At 39.0% G+C, this 15,488-nt stretch overlaps 2 protein-coding genes and 1 non-coding gene across 5 annotated transcripts; 2 read left to right on the top strand and 1 right to left on the bottom strand.

The window, feature by feature from the left end:
- The first annotated feature begins 977 nt into the window (after positions 1-977).
- LOC127432004 (homeobox protein Hox-D12a-like) lies at positions 978-4,940 on the top strand. Its single transcript, XM_051682725.1, has 4 exons — positions 978-1,493; positions 2,954-3,297; positions 3,577-3,696; positions 3,968-4,940. The coding sequence occupies exons 1-4, from the start codon at positions 1,139-1,141 to the stop codon at positions 4,295-4,297; spliced, it is 1,149 nt and encodes a 382-aa protein (XP_051538685.1). The 5' UTR covers positions 978-1,138; the 3' UTR covers positions 4,298-4,940.
- On the top strand, positions 3,737-3,868 carry LOC127432214 (small Cajal body-specific RNA 11). Its single transcript, XR_007895723.1, has one exon. It is a non-coding gene; the product is annotated as a small Cajal body-specific RNA 11 (non-coding RNA).
- A 940-nt stretch (positions 4,941-5,880) lies between the features above and the next one.
- Positions 5,881-15,408, bottom strand: LOC127432003 (transmembrane 9 superfamily member 1-like). Of its 3 annotated transcripts, XM_051682723.1 has the most exons (10): positions 15,337-15,352; positions 14,983-15,177; positions 13,736-13,956; positions 13,196-13,327; positions 12,779-12,901; positions 11,495-11,853; positions 10,205-10,359; positions 9,721-9,906; positions 8,862-9,135; positions 5,881-7,277 (listed from the first exon to the last, which is right to left on the bottom strand). In XM_051682723.1, exons 3-10 carry the CDS (start codon positions 13,946-13,948, stop codon positions 6,884-6,886), a joined length of 1,836 nt encoding a protein of 611 aa, XP_051538683.1. In that variant the 5' UTR covers positions 13,949-13,956; positions 14,983-15,177; positions 15,337-15,352; the 3' UTR covers positions 5,881-6,883. The 3 variants fall into 3 exon arrangements, with proteins under 3 accessions (XP_051538683.1, XP_051538684.1, XP_051538682.1); XM_051682724.1 differs by lacking the exon at positions 14,983-15,177 and having other exon boundaries at positions 15,337-15,408; XM_051682722.1 differs by lacking the exon at positions 15,337-15,352 and having other exon boundaries at positions 14,983-15,227.
- Positions 15,409-15,488: the final 80 nt, after the last annotated feature.

The following is a 15,488-nucleotide window of genomic DNA, read 5'->3' as shown; positions in this document are numbered from 1 at the left end:
GAGATGGTAATTTTAAGGCAAACCTGCTTAAGGCAGCAGTCCTGCCAGTAAAAAAAAAAAAAAAAACAATCACAAACATTTTAAAAGTTAAATAGGTTTAGATTGGAGAACTTTTAAATGAACCAGTCCACACGAGGCTTTGTTTGACTTTATATGATTAATCATGCTAATCTAAAGAAATGATTGGTGAGCTTGTAACTGCCCTTAAAAAAACCATGCAAGACATTTAAGACACAGTAGTTTAAAGGAATAATAATAATAATAAAAAAACTGTACTAATTTCATAGCCTATTTTAGGTTTTAAAATTTAAATAATCTTTCAATAATCTAAACCTGATTGCTCATTGACACCAACAAGTGTACTATAAAATCATGGGTTAAATAAATAAAATGTCCAACATACATATTATAAATTCATACGTTATTTTCCACATAGGCCTAATGTGTCTTAAAAATAGGTAAATACATACAATACTTTGGCATGATATTAGCTGATATTGAATGTTGAACATGAATTAGTTCACTGTTTTTATACATTAAAAAGCTTTAAAAAAAATTGGAGTTTAAAGAAATGTAAAAGTTGTAAGTGTTTTGTATTTTTTTATTTTATTATTATTTTTTTTATTATTTATTTATTTTATTTTTTTGGGCATATGTTTATATTTTTTACCAGTATTATTATTATTATTTAGACATTTGAGTCTTAATTTAATTTTAAAAGGCATTTTCATTTCAATTCATTTTCTTTAATATAAAAGTACATACACCTAAAAACATTAGGGTACCTGGCTCAGGTAAATGTCGAGTGAGGGTGTGGTTTCCATCAGCCCCTATGAGTGTCTTCCACTTTCAAAAGCTGCACCTGGTTGGTCCGAGCATCTACCTCCAGCTCCACCCAACCCACACCCACATACCTGGCTTTATAAATTAGGTTCACCACTCACCTATTCAAGTCATTTCAGTGGGGTCTACTTGTTCGATGATGTGGTGAATAGCGTTTGTTGGAAGCTGGTTTTGAGGGTAGTAGCGCCCTTTTGTTTTTTTTGACGGAGTGTTCTAAATTAGGTCATTAGGTGACAAAATCTCTGCAAGTTAACTACTTTCTGTTCCGCGTTCACCAGACGCATCTAACGAGGTGATGGCTGATTGGAAAATGCCAGTGAGTTACAATTTCAACCCATCTTATGCTTATGCATACGGGCTCGTGTACCCGCAAGGGTCTGAACAGGGCCACCCGAATCTGAGCTGGGCCGAGGCCGCGTACACTCAAGCCGGCGGGGTCACGGCGAGTTTCTACTCCGCTCAAGCTGCCCAGCAGTCTCCACCCTGGAGCCCACAGAACACCACTGTCAGCAATTATGGGCACTACCCGAGCCATACGCAGAACGGGCGACTGTTCCTGTCTTATAACAAGACTGAGGTCGACCCGAAGGCGAAAGATGCGGAGCAGGCCGGGAGCGATACACCCAGTGACTCGGAGGCCCATACACCAGGTAATCCACCTCCTCCTCTGACCCCAAAATAGCCTAGATTTTTAAATTATGGCTTCGTAGACGAGGCGTTTAGAGTGGTTGACTAAAACATTTAATTTACGTTTTAAGATGTGATTGCAAACATGCATAACGTAGCATTTTTGTAACTTTACAAATGTATGAAATTTGTTGTTTTTGTCCATAATTATAAACCTATTGTACTGTAATGTACAATGCCTACCATATGGTTCACATGCAGACGGACAAACTGAAAATATCAGGAAATGTTGTTTTCAGGCCTGGAAATGTAGTTGTGGTCTTCGATACACTGATTCACAAGCTTTTGATTAGATTTTGATACGATTCTGATTTAATTTTTTAAATTTTCATTTTGCTTGCATATTAAAAACACACTCAGCTAATGCTGTAATTATACAGGCAACCTAATTTGGTACATTACTAAAATATTAAATGCAATACATTAATATAGCTCAGACTGTGCAGTTTAATTGCCATTTATTTAACAGATAGGCTTCTAATCAACAAAACCCAAACTGATGTAGACTTGTATATTTCTCAATATCTCAATAGCATTCAGAGATGATTATTCTTCTCACCACAATTGTACAGAGCAGTTATCCTAGTTAATGTAGACTTCGTCAGTTCGGACCAGTCTGTCCATTCTCTGTTTGTCTCTCTCATCAACGAGGCATTTCCACCCACAGAACTGCCGCTCACTGGATGTTTTTGTTTTTGGCACCATTCTGAGTAAACTCTAGAGACTGCTGTGAAAATCCCAGGAGATCAGCAGTTACAGAAATACTCAAACCAGCCCATCTGGCACCAACAGTCATCCATGCGATTTATCTAATCGGCCAATCGGGTGGCTGCAGTGCATAAAATCATGTATGTACGGGATTGTTGGTGCCAGACGGGCTGGTTTGAGTATTTCTGTAACTGCTGATCTCCTGGGATTTTCACGCACAACAGTCTCTAGAATATACTCCGAATGGTGCCAGAAACATCGAGTGAGCAGCAGTTCTGTGGACTGAAATACCTTGTTGATGAGAGAGGCCATCAGAGAATGGCCAGACAGGTCCGAACTGATGAAGTCTACGGTTATTCAGATAACCGTTCTGTACAATTGTGGTGAGAAGATTAGTATCTCAGAATGTTATTCTGAGATGCGAGTTGGTGCTGTTTTGGCAGCACAAGGGGGACCTACACAATATCAGGCAGGTGGTTGTGGCTGATCTGTGTAAATGGTAGGTATAACCAGATGGGAATGATGGGATACTTGTGTGTCTTGAGGGATTCCTAATATAAGCAGTGATTTCCAGGTGAAATTCTCAAATTGATAATTTGTGGAATATTGGAAAGTTGCTGAGGTGGAGTTGCTAAACATACCAATGTTGTATTGGCGTTTTAGTTTTGCCATTTCATTCTTGCCTCACAAGTGCTTCTGTCTTGATTTGATGTAGATTCATGGAGCTCTGGGAGCAGTCGAGAGGGGGGCGTTCTGACCAACCTGAATCTCCCTTGGAGAGATCAGGACAATGAAATGGACAGTGGCAGTCCTGATGGGACAGAACTTGTCTCAAACACTCGGTCCATGGTGGGAGAGGATTCAGTGAGTCTGAATCTGAGTTTGGATGGTTTGCCTCCAGTGTCCATGCCAAGTACTCCAGCCCAACCCCGAAAGACCCGTGCAGCCTTTTCTGAGGAGCAAATGAATGCCCTCGTCAACCGGTTCAATGTCCAGAGATACCTGACACCTGCAGAGATGAAGACTCTTGCTGGATCGACAGGACTAACATACAAACAGGTTGGGGAAAAAATTAATTTGGTATAAAAGTCGTTAAACAGTCCATTAAATGAAAATTGGGAGTTTGGTGGGTTTTAATCCATCTATTGGCATTGAAGCCATCAACATGCTTGTGTGTCTAAAAGTTGACTAAAGTAACGTTAAAGATTACAAATGTAGTTTTATCTATCTTTTTGAAAACTGACCAAAAATGAGACTAGTCTTTACAGTGCAATCAGTTCAAAGAAGATGCTTTTTAGAATGAGAATGTTCACTTTTGTTTTGTTTTTTTCCTCAAAGGTGAAAACTTGGTTCCAAAACCGCAGGATGAAACTCAAGAGGCACCAAAGAGATAGTAGTTGGATGACTGAGAGATACATCATTAGTGGCGTGCCCAACACACCAGCTCCTCACTCTCAGGTATGCGTGGGATCATTCTTTTCATCTATTATGGTTCATTATGTCCACACTGTTGCTTGTTCTGTCTTGTTAGTAGCAAGGACTAATCAGTGTGGACGCAGAGCAAAATTATCATCTACAAAGGAGGCATTTCAATAGTTTGGATAATGTCTTAAAGGCACGATGATACAAATGACCCATGGTGAACTTGAATTTGCCTAGTATGTCATTGACACATTGTCACATCTAATTTTTTTCCTTTTTTTTTTTTTTTTCTTTTTTTCCCCTTTAGTTTCAGAGCAATACCCCCCTACCAAACCAAGACCACTACAGTAACCCTCAGTTGAGAGAGGCCATTTTCAAGAGGAGTCCTCCACAAACACCCTTCAACCCCAGCTACCCACAACCACGCTCCCCTTCCCTGGTTGCCACAAGACCCCCAAGAAACTGGCCTCTGCCCCCAGATGTGACGCACTACGAGTTCCCCAACCGTACTAGCTACATGCAAGCCCGTGCCAATGCCAGCATCAACAATGATGGCGGCAATGCAGTAAACAAAAGAAGCAGTTCTACTCAAATGCCAGCTGTCCCTAGTGCTACCCAGTGGTCAACGCAAGAGTGACTCTGGCTCTGTGTGTGTGTGTGTGTGTATATATATATTTTTTTTTTTCTTCAGCCACACAGCCTATGGTCTTAACCATACATGTAAATATTTTTTTTTAGCAACAAACTGTTGGCCAATGGGTTTTTTAGGCAGTGATGTCAGAAGTTGGTAAGTAGTGGCAAAGTGAGACATGTCTCAATTTTTATTACCTTGTAAAGTTTGCCTTTTTAATCCCAGCGCGTTTTATACCGGAGATCTATTTTTATAACTACAATGTACTTTTCAGAGTATTTATTATCTAGATCCCTTGCTCTTCAAAGTGCTTCTACCTTTTTACTTTTTTGATTGGTCAGGACAAGTTGGTTTTTGTCAATAGAGTTCCATGAATTTGTATGCAAGGCACTGGTCTACATCTGATGTGTACTGGATAAGGTTGTCTGTACTGCACTGTGTTTTGTTCTGTTTCATTCCCTAGATTTCACTGATTAAATGTGTGTATTTGCTTGTATAGAGGAGTCTTCACTTACCTGTGCCTGGTCTGTACTAATCGAACAACAATTTCCAAGTTGTAATTTACACTCAAAAGTACTCCTGCCTTAAACTCTTCTGTGAGACATGGGTTTCGAGAAATAAATGTTTTATCTGATGTTCATAAACTTGTGCCTAAGGTGGGTTATTTTCTGCATGCTACTTTCAGATGTTTTAAGTTTAATTTTGCTATTATTGCTGTAGCTTTAACATTTACACAAAGTATTGGCAGGTTTTGAAAGGCTACATTATCTGCTACCGTTGCTTTAATGGTTACTTAAATGGCTTCAGTATGGTCAGCTGAAAAGCTCATTAAAAAGCAGTATGCTGCCTACTTAAAGGGATTGTTCACCCAAATTGTTTTTTTGGAAGGATATCTCCACTCTTGTTCCTTTCGTTGCAAGTCAACAGTGGCCAGAACATTGAACAAAAATCTTTGTGTTCAGCAGAAGAAAGTCATACACATCTGGGATGGCACAAGTTTTTTTTTTTTTTTTTTGGGGGGGGGGGAGTATTTCCTTAAGTGAAACGTCAACATTATTCTGGAATAAAGGTTTCAAACGATGGTATGGTACAGTATTTCACACGGTAAGCTCTTAAATATTGTTCATTCAATATTATTTGTAGGTCATCCGGAAATATGCATGCAAGGAATTTGCATACTGTGCACAGTACTTGATGGATACTGCTGTAGTAAGGACCGGTAGTGTGCTGATCCAAATGGTTCTTTAAGGTATAGTTCACCCAGAATTCTGTTATTTACTAACCCTAATGTTCTTCCAAACCCATTTGACTTTTTTAAACACACACGATGTTAGGAACTGATGGCCTCAGTCACTATTCACTTTCATTGCATCTTTTCATCGAAAGTGAATGACTGGCGGTCATTCTGCCAACCATCTCCTATGTTAGTCATATTGGTATGGAAAAACATCATGACAGAATATTCATTTTTGGTTGAATATCCCTTTTTAAGTGTATGAGAATATAGGCCCAAAGAGCAAAGCATGTGTGACCAAGCTTTGAATCATCATTTCAGGTTTCACACAGTGATTATATAAACACAACCCATGTTGCTTTTCACCCACATTTATTTCTCTTAACATAATAAAATGACTATTGAAAACATTTACATTTCAGCTGAACACCGTTGGAGACTTAAGATCGTTGTATTGCTACCAGAACCTAATAATTTCTTAAGATTTTCCTTCAAACTGCTCTTATGGTCAAAAATCTGTATATTGCACAAATTGCATACAATGACATTTCTCTTTAAGATATTTCCCTTCCATATAAGCAGACATCTGCACGTATTCATCGTAAATAAATTCACCTGCAGTATAAGTGCTCCTCAATTGTCCTGTGAACATTAGTTATGAAGGCCTCTGATTTCTGTCCCCCCCCCAATATTTAAATTTGACATTGTCATTTTTGGATTCACAAGATTTTCTTTAACAAAATCCAAGAAGAAAAAGAACTCGAGTATTTTTGGGCTTGGATACAAGGTAGGCAATGTATTTTTAGATATGCAACAGTTTCATGTTCTGCAAAACAATTCAAATGAGTCTAAAATACTCCTGTATTTGTTCAAGCAACTATGTATCTGTGCATTTTAAATATCAGGGTGTTGGTGAGCAAAAAATATTAAATTAGTCTTGTCCGTCACTTTTGTCTATTCCCTATTAGTGTCTCTTAGTCCTCTTAAAGGGATAGTGCACCCAAAAATGACAATTCTGTCATTTACTCACCCTCATGCCACTCTAAACCTGTATTACCATCTTTCTAGTGTTAAATACAAAATGGAGTTACTGTATCTAGCAGAATTCCAAGCTCATGTTCCATGCAAGAAAGCAATTCACATGGGTTGGAACAACATGAGAGGATAAGTAAATTATGACAGAAATTTAATTTTGGGTGAACTAACCCTTTAAATTGTCATCAGAAACAGTTTGACAGTTTAATATAAATCATCAACACACAACCTGCACATGCAGGGCTCCATGAGGGCTTGGTCCATAAGTCTCTTGATCTTCCCCATTTTGGGCAGTTCGAGAGGAAGTGATCAGCTTCCACCCATTAGTCCATTTTAAGGCTACGGTAGATATAACGGATAAAAGCCAGAGAAGCCCAGAAGGAGACCGTTCCCAACATGAGTGAGAAAACAAACGCAGTGAGCAAAGAATATCCGAAGAATTCAACACTCTGAACAAGGCCGCTCATGTTGGAGCGATTGTGGTAGTAGAAAAGAGAGTAAACAAATATAAAGATGCCGGTGGAGCCGGTACTCAGAACACTTCGCCACCACCAGCGATAGTCCTCGCCTGAGAGCAGGAAGTAGGTGAGGGCCACAGAGATGCAGGCACCCACGGAGAGCAGGATGGCAAAGACACACAGCAGGATGCCGTAGAGAGTGTAGTGCTCACGACCCCACACGGTGGCAAATATGTAGTACAGTTCTACTGAGATGGCACTGCGAAGACAAAGAGTGATAATGTAATTCTAGACAATGAATAATAAGCCTACAACATGAAAGGTTATGTAAACACCTTTAAGCTTTTTAAGTAAAACTGATCAGCACGCCTAGATTTTTGCCCATTACCCTGATTTCATTCTGCATGTAAACACCTTTACCAGCATTCTGGAAGCTTATTAAATGTATGTATGTTGGTTTACATTTTGACATCAAGAGCTAAATGTAGCTGTGTCAAATGTTTCACACTCGTATTGATAGCTCAAGCATGGTTAAATTAGCAAAAATATTTAATATTTTGCATTGAGTTGGTCAGGTTCTTGCATTCCATCTGCTCGCTTTTGGATTTTGAGCCTTATAAATGCAGTGTTTCTAGGACACTGTCAAGTTGAAGGTAGTTAAAACTTTGAAAATCATGCATCGAGATTCCTGTATTCTGTTGTACTTCATCCAGCTGTCAAGTATGCATCCTGAGTGACCGGCTCTCATTCCAAATGTATCTGTATGCGTCTGGCAAGATGACAGGGAACACCCACCACACGACACGCCCACTCCAAGTAAGGCCCTTCTTGGATCACAAAGTTATTCTATTGGCTGAAAAAAAAACTTTAAAATTCCTATGCAATCTTTGTATGATTCATGTTGTCTCAACTATGTAAATATGACAAAGAACAACTTTTAAATGATGTCGCATATCATATTATTAAACTGAAGATATAAAATTAATAATAAATTAAAAATTTCTCCATGTTTTTTCCAGTAAGCTCACAAGCTAACCGGTTAGCCTATTACCTTAGCATACCGCTAGCCAATTAGCCTGCTAGTTACACTGTGGTTCAGCTTCTTCTCTTCTTCATTTTAATCACGTTTCTCTTCATTGTCACCACCGGTATGACTGTATTCAATAGAACTTTTGAGTTGCGGTATATTTAATAATTATACAAACATTACATTTTGTAATCTTTGTGGTTAGTTTTAGGGGTAGGGTTTCTGTGGGACTCCAAATAAACAGAACAAACACAGTTATATGAATGTGACATTCAACTGTTGCAAGACTTCAGCATTTTGCCATTTTTTGAAGAGGGTGTAACTTGTCGTATTCTTGCAGGATGGAGACAGATCCTTCTTTCCCATTCTGCTGCCTGTGAGATTTGTTGAGGTGCACTCAACTGCCCCCTACTGACGCGACTCGTAAAAACACATGTACTTCAAGCTTGAATTGCTCCTATGGTAAGAACATTTTTACTTTTCTTATCGAATTTATGCACAGGTCAGGGGGCATGATTAATTGCATTGTGTTATTTTTATATAGTTAATCGCACTGAATTAACATGTTAAATCGACAGCCCTATTTATTATACAAATGCAACAGATGGGGGATGTGTACATTTTTTTGACTGACAGGTGACATTTTGTTGAAAATCTGCAGAACCTTCGCAGGATCTCGCTGCCTGCCATTAAGGCCTGATTAAAAGTAATTCTGACTTCATACAAACAACAGGGCTTGTTCATTTTCCAGCAGAGGGAAGTTTGAGATCTCACAAACTGTCTGGAAATGAATCTTTTACTAGATTCTTTGTTCACCTGAATGGCAGGAACCCTCCGATGGCCATGTGCACGGCCGTGTGTTTGTACCAGGGCTGCTGAGGGATCTGGCGGGGTATGTTGCGTGTGCGACACGGGGCCTGGAAGTTTCCTGCTCTATTCTTTCCAACGATTCCACCGATGACTGTGAGGGGGAAGCCCACCAGCACCCAGGCGCCTAGCAACAAAAGCACTGTGGTGGCAGGCAGGGCTTGAGTCGATCCGCTCCACCAATGAACAGAGTTGACCACACTCCAGGTGAAAAAGAGGGGAGCTAGAAGAGGAGGAGAAATGTCAGTTTACCATATCTGTTTTCAATAAATTGTATTCATAATTATGACAAGGGCTACATTTGGAATGGAATTTAAGCGTTCTGCTTACTGCACAGTATATACGGTGTATACACATTATACAACGATACACATTTCAAAATAATAGTGTGTTACAATGTTGTCACATCACCTCATGTTTAATTAAGCAAGTGCCGTCCAGTTATCATTTTGGAAAGAATTATGGTTATTTTGCATTTTGAATCCAATTAAGTGTAAAAATGTCTTAACTTCCGGCAGTCTGATCAAATCTTGAGTCAAGAAGTTTATGTTAAAGATCACGGTTGATATTGCTTCCAGGTAATTTGTCACACTTGAAATTTAAGGTCGAGGTGAGTGCATCACATAGTGGGTTACAGTATCCCACATTGTGTACTTTGTTGTATACTTCAAGTATTCCACATAATATACATTCTGCATTCTACTTTATTTATCAGAGGGCAGGTAATTCGGAAAATATGCATGGAATATACAGTACACTAGCTATATGTACAGATATGCTTTGCCTATAGAAGACTGTATTGTCTCACCAGAGAATAGTGCAGAAGTGAGGATAATATTCCAGACCCAGCGCTGGCCTTGAATCTGTGTGTAGAAGCTGCAGGAACAGTAACCTGACACACAGCTGGTCAGAGCATACAAAACAATCGCTGCCGAGTTTATGGCACCATGACGATGGACATTAAACATTCCCAGAAGTGCCATGACTATGATTCCTAAAGCAACCAGAGAGAAGATCCAATGGATGAAGGGTTAAGAGTTATCTGAAGGCCATTTTCTTTCTATACGAAACTCTATTCTTCAACCCTATTCTCAGCTACTTATCTCTCTCTCTTCAATTTTAATTTAGCATGATTGTTTTACACACAATATGGAGAAATCAACAACAACAACCAAAACATCCCAGGAAAAAACAAACAAACAAACAAAACACTCTCTTCTGAATATGTGCTTTGTTCTTTTATATTTGCAAAAATTACGCAAAAACGTATGCTATAATGCAGCTTGTCACACCTGTGGCCAGGGTCAGAAACTGCGCCCCAACTCCTAATACTGCACACAGCAGGCTCTTATATGGTGGGAAGCGAAATACATCTGTGTGGATGATCTTCCAGCCATTATCCCCCTGATCAAGGTCGTCACAGCCCCCATCCTCCTCCACATTATACCTGCAGGAACAGAGAATGGCAGCATTTCACTGTTCATTAATGATCTCTGGGTAATAGATGCTGATTATAATCTTATTTCCTTCCCCAATATTGATTATAAATGTGGGCAAAAACCTGTCCATTTCACTGCTTTCACCTGAAATACTATGAGAGGCTTGCATCAAATATAAAGTCAACACAGAGAAGAAACGGCAAGAGTTATAAACCATTTATGATCTCTGTTCATTGTTTACATTTTTCTGCAATCCTAGAGACTTCACGATCTTGTTCAAGGAAAACTGATTGCGAATAAAATTTAAAAGTCTCAAATCTAATGTAATGTTTAAAGACAGCAAACTCCATTAACTCCATGGTGACTTGTTTGTGTGCATTTGTTGCTCAGGAAACAACAATAACACATTTAATAGATGACAAATGCAAACATTTGCACCCTGGTGTACCACCTGGGCTGATAATTGAATTAGCATTAAACATGCCATTTATTTCAGAATTTATTACACAAATGACAATTTTATGAAGTATATTTTTTATTCACCATGTAAATGAATTCCTGCCATAAATTCCACCTTTAATTGATTCCTTCCAGTTTATTATGCAGCAGAGACAACTATAAGTAAGCCATTCGTAGGTCGATTCCCTCGAAAGTTGTGCTTTCAAAACATTGCTCTGTTTGTTTGAGCATCCCAACCAGCTTGGCACGACAACACTGGCTCAACCAATCATGTTTTTTCGCCATTCCATTTGGGACGCTAGTGGAACAGCTATTTTACGCTTCACTTTTAAGTCACTTTTATCGACTATTTAAGAAAGCCCTGAACACTTGTTAATATATTCAAAATATGTCAGACAGACTCACAAATAGAGAGACAGACTAACTGTTGAAATCTGTGTCAATTATTCAGGGTGACAAAATAAAAACAATTTAAGGCTCTAGATACTTTGATGATCATTCTTAACTCTCCTATGAAAACATACATTACAAATATATAAATTAATTGCAATTAATCACCCAAGAAATTGAGAAGTGTGAATGACCAAGTAAGCTGCCACTACAAACAGTTTTTGCACCAGGAAAAACCCTCCTTGTATAGAATCGCTCTTTTAAAAAAAAAAATCACTTCTGATCACTCCTCACCTTGCAAAGTCATTTTTCAACACCCTCATGAGGATGATGATGACAAAGCCCAGCAGAAGCACCACCAGCACCAGTGAGTTAATGATGGACAGCCAGTGGATCTCCAGAGTCTTAGGAAAAAAGGAATAGTCTCTAAGGCGTTCCGCCCGGCGCGAGTGGGCTAACGAGCTCTCAAACCAGCGCACGCTGTAGGTGTGGGTGACCGATAAACCACCACTGCCGCCAGCAGCACCATGGCCTGCCCCTATCCCACCTTCCTCTAATGGCACCGGCTTTACATCCTTCACAGACACATTGGCAAAGATCACAGAGTCGCCATTGTACTCTATGTTGAAGTCCAAGTGGGTCCACAACCCCACCTGAAGAACAGTGTGAATAAAGAGAACCGTGACTCAGACACATTTTCAACATTTTTAGGAGACATAGTAAAACTCTATAAAGTAGTCAAATAGTATAATGCAACATGCAGACATGTTGAACTAAAAAAGGCCAAGACTAAAGAGCTATACAGTGACCCCAAGTATCTGACAACTTAAGGCACACTTAAAGGATAATTTCTCTCATCATTTACTCACCCTCATGCCATCCCAGATGTGTGAATTACTTTCTTCTGCAGAACACAAACAAAGATTTTTAGAAGAATATCTCAGCTCTGTAGGTCCATACAATGCAAGTGAATGGTGGCCAGAACTTTGAATCTCCAAAAAGCACATAAAGGCTGAATAAAAGTAATCCGTAAGACTCCAGTGGTTTATTCCATGTCTTCTGAAGCGATCCAATCTATCAGCAGTCTCCTTGGCGATCATGATTTCAAGCTTGATTATTTGATGCATGTGCAGAACGCTAGATGGCGCTAAGTAGTGTAATCATGCTCAAAATTATGATTGTGCCTAGAGACTGAAATGGCAAGATTTACAGTGGAAAAAGTAGTTAGATTTTAGTCTGTTCTCACCCATAACCGGTTGGATCGCTTCAGAAGACATTGATTAAACTACTGGAGTCTGATGGATTACTTTTATGCTGCCTTTATGTGCTTTTTGGAGCTTTAAAATTTTGGTACCCTCTGCATTGTATTGCATTTGGTTCACTTGCATTGTATGGACCTACAGAGCTGAATTATTCTTCAAAAAAAATGTGTTCTGCAGAAGTATGAAAGTCATACACATCTGGGATGGCATGAGGGTGAGTAATTTTCATTTTTGGGGGAACTATTCTAACTAATGTATACTAAACAATGTATGAATGTCATTGCATTAGATTAGTGACAGAGGCATTGAAAAAAACCTTGTGGCTATGAGGCAGGAATCCACTCTCTTCCATGTATCCCACGAAACCCCAGATGGGAATGTCATCTAGGACAAACTCAAAGTAATACAGCTCCTCAATGGCCTCTCGCAACTGGTCCACCTGTAATTACACAGATAAAATAAAAGACATCTGAAGTGATTCCAATCCTTTTGCAGTGGAACCACATTCAACAAATCCTGTTTCCTAATGAACCTGAAAACCTTGACTAGCAGGTTTAGCTATGTTTGAGAAGAGTTGGAACTGAACTCCACAGGAAGGCATCTCTGTAGGAGCAGGATGGTCTATCTCTGCCACAGAGGGTGACAAATAATTCTCTGGCTCAAACAAACTGCACCAATCATCTCCCAAACATAGGCCTTAAGTAAGACTAATATTCATTTCCCATTTGTATACCTCTTTCTCAGAGAGTGTGAGCTGGCACAGTGATTGTCGCTCAGCATTTTCCCTGAAGCGGATGTTATATAGAGACTCCGCCATACGATCTCCATCCAACACCTCTCCCAGACTCAAGGCTTTATGATGGACCTGCAAACACATCAATCATCCATGGAGGTCATAAACCCAGAAGAGATAATCACATAGGTGTTTGACACTAATAGGTCTAAATAACTCCAAGTACACAATAGCAAACGTTAAAGAGAGGGTTCACCCAAAAATGAAAATGCTGTCGCCATTTACTCACTTTCATGTCATTATGACTTTACAAAAGGAGATGTTAGACAGAATGTTACCCTCATTCATGCACTTTCATTGAATATTTTTCCATACAAGGAGAAAAATGCCTAATTCCTCTTTATGTGTTCCATGGAAGAAAGTAATATAGGTTTGGTACAACATGACAGTGAGTTCTACCCCCAGTTGGGGAATTTTCTCTATACAACACAATAACAACACATCATTCAAATTATTATAATCTTGTAATGCACACTTCACCTCTTTAGGTCTACACACTGGCAGAGTGTAATAGTGATAGGTTTCCTGGGGGTTGTGATATGGCCCAACTTTATTAACATAAAGAATCACTGGGTCTCCTTGCTTGTAACTGACTGCCAAGACAAAGTGAGGCAGCAGGCAAAGAAACAGCACACAGAAACTCATGGATCGACCAGCGACTCGTGGTCCTAAACATTCCAGTCTTGCTGTCATGACAACACCTGTAAGAAAGCAAATCAAGACAGTTAAAGGGGAACTTAAGTCAACAACTATGCAAACAACACAGCTGACTTTTGGGAAGTTGACCTGTCTTGAGGTTTGACATGGTATGCTCCATTTAAAGGAATATTCCGGGTTCAATACAAGTTAAGCTCAATCGACAGCATTTGTGGCATAATGTTTATTGACACAAAAAATTATTTCGACTCATCCCTCATTTTCTTTAAAAAGCAAAACTCAAGGTTTCAGTGAGGCACTTACAATGGAAGTGAATGGGGCCAGTTTTTGGAGGGTTTTAAGGCAGAAATGTGAAGCTTATAATGTTATAAAAGCAATTACATTAATTCTTCTGTTAAAACTCATGTATTATTTGAGCTGTAAAGTTGTTTAAATCATTGTTTTTACAGTCGTTTTAGGGTGAGGCACTTACAATGGAAGTAAATGGGGCCAATCTGTAAATGTTAAAATACTCACTGTTTCAGAAGTGTAGACACAATATGTGTGTTAATATGATTTTAACATGAAATTTACAGCTCAAATAATACACAAGTTTTAACAGAAGAATTAATGCAAGTGCTTTTGTAACATTATAAGCCTCACATTTCTGCCTTTAAACTCTCCAAAAATTGGCCCCATTCAGTTTCATTGTAAAAACCAGTCACCTGTTACAGCTCCAATAATATACTTTCCCAAACACATTCATACATATTTTAAACAAAAATCTTTGTTTTCAATTACCCACAAACATAATGCGAGGCTATAATACAGAAACAAACCATTTACATAATTATTACAATTGGATCATGATATAGATATATAAACGAACTACAATGCAAAGCTTTACGACTGAAACCAAATCAGATCTTGTGGAGAGTCCAAATATTCCGACTGCACCAATTTTCCCTCCGTCCTCCCCTCGATTTAGGGTACATATCGCAAAAAACAAAACAAATGAGAAATAAATCGAGCAATCTCGGTACTTTGAAGTATTGCTTTGAACACTTCCGCATCAGAGAAATGCACCAAACCTGTTTCAGATGCTTCTTCGGATTCCTCAGAATCGCTGCTTTCTTCTCAAAATCCAGTCAACAACATGCGCGTACATGTAATATCATATCTGGACATTGCTTGGAAAGACGCGCAGGAGAATCCGATCTATGTTTTTAAGCGAAGAAATAGCCGAAAGGTCGCGAGCAGCAGCACTTCAGACGAATCCACGTCACCTTAAAAATAAAAATATGCTCATTCGTACTTTTCCGGGGTGGGCGGAGCTACAACATAACATCTGCACCTGCTTCAGCGTTATTCAGTTCTTAAACATTTAATTAACATTTTCAAGTTCTTCTTCAATAAAAGAAAATATGTAGCAACGGTTTAAATACCTGATAAACATTACCAGCAACATCTGTGTCATTCACTCGCTTTCGCTGATGTCTCTCCAGGCCCGACTAATCGCTTCAAATCGTATGTGAAAATAGCATAAAAAGCTTTCACATTTTTTCAATTTGATTTTTAGATTAACATGAAAACTCTT

This window comes from Myxocyprinus asiaticus, chromosome 41, assembly GCF_019703515.2.
Source record: "Myxocyprinus asiaticus isolate MX2 ecotype Aquarium Trade chromosome 41, UBuf_Myxa_2, whole genome shotgun sequence".
NCBI lineage: Eukaryota > Metazoa > Chordata > Actinopteri > Cypriniformes > Catostomidae > Myxocyprinus > Myxocyprinus asiaticus.
This window is presented reverse-complemented; position numbering and strand designations above follow the sequence as displayed.

What these genes read in the sequence shown, in the direction of transcription:
- LOC127432004 (XM_051682725.1), top strand. Translation starts at nt 1,139, where the DNA reads ATGGCTGATTGGAAAATGCCAGTGAGTTACAATTTCAACCCATCTTAT. An exon ending in CTCGGAGGCCCATACACCAG is followed by an intron (nt 1,494 to 2,953) that starts GTAATCCACCTC and finishes GATTTGATGTAG; the next exon opens with ATTCATGGAGCTCTGGGAGC. An exon ending in CAGGACTAACATACAAACAG is followed by an intron (nt 3,298 to 3,576) that starts GTTGGGGAAAAA and finishes TTTTCCTCAAAG; the next exon opens with GTGAAAACTTGGTTCCAAAA.
- LOC127432003 (XM_051682724.1), bottom strand. Translation starts at nt 13,948, where the DNA reads ATGACAGCAAGACTGGAATGTTTAGGACCACGAGTCGCTGGTCGATCC. An exon ending in CAGTGTGTAGACCTAAAGAG is followed by an intron (nt 13,328 to 13,735) that starts GTGAAGTGTGCA and finishes ATGTGTTTGCAG; the next exon opens with GTCCATCATAAAGCCTTGAG. An exon ending in TCCTGCCTCATAGCCACAAG is followed by an intron (nt 11,854 to 12,778) that starts GTTTTTTTCAAT and finishes ACTGTTCTTCAG; the next exon opens with GTGGGGTTGTGGACCCACTT.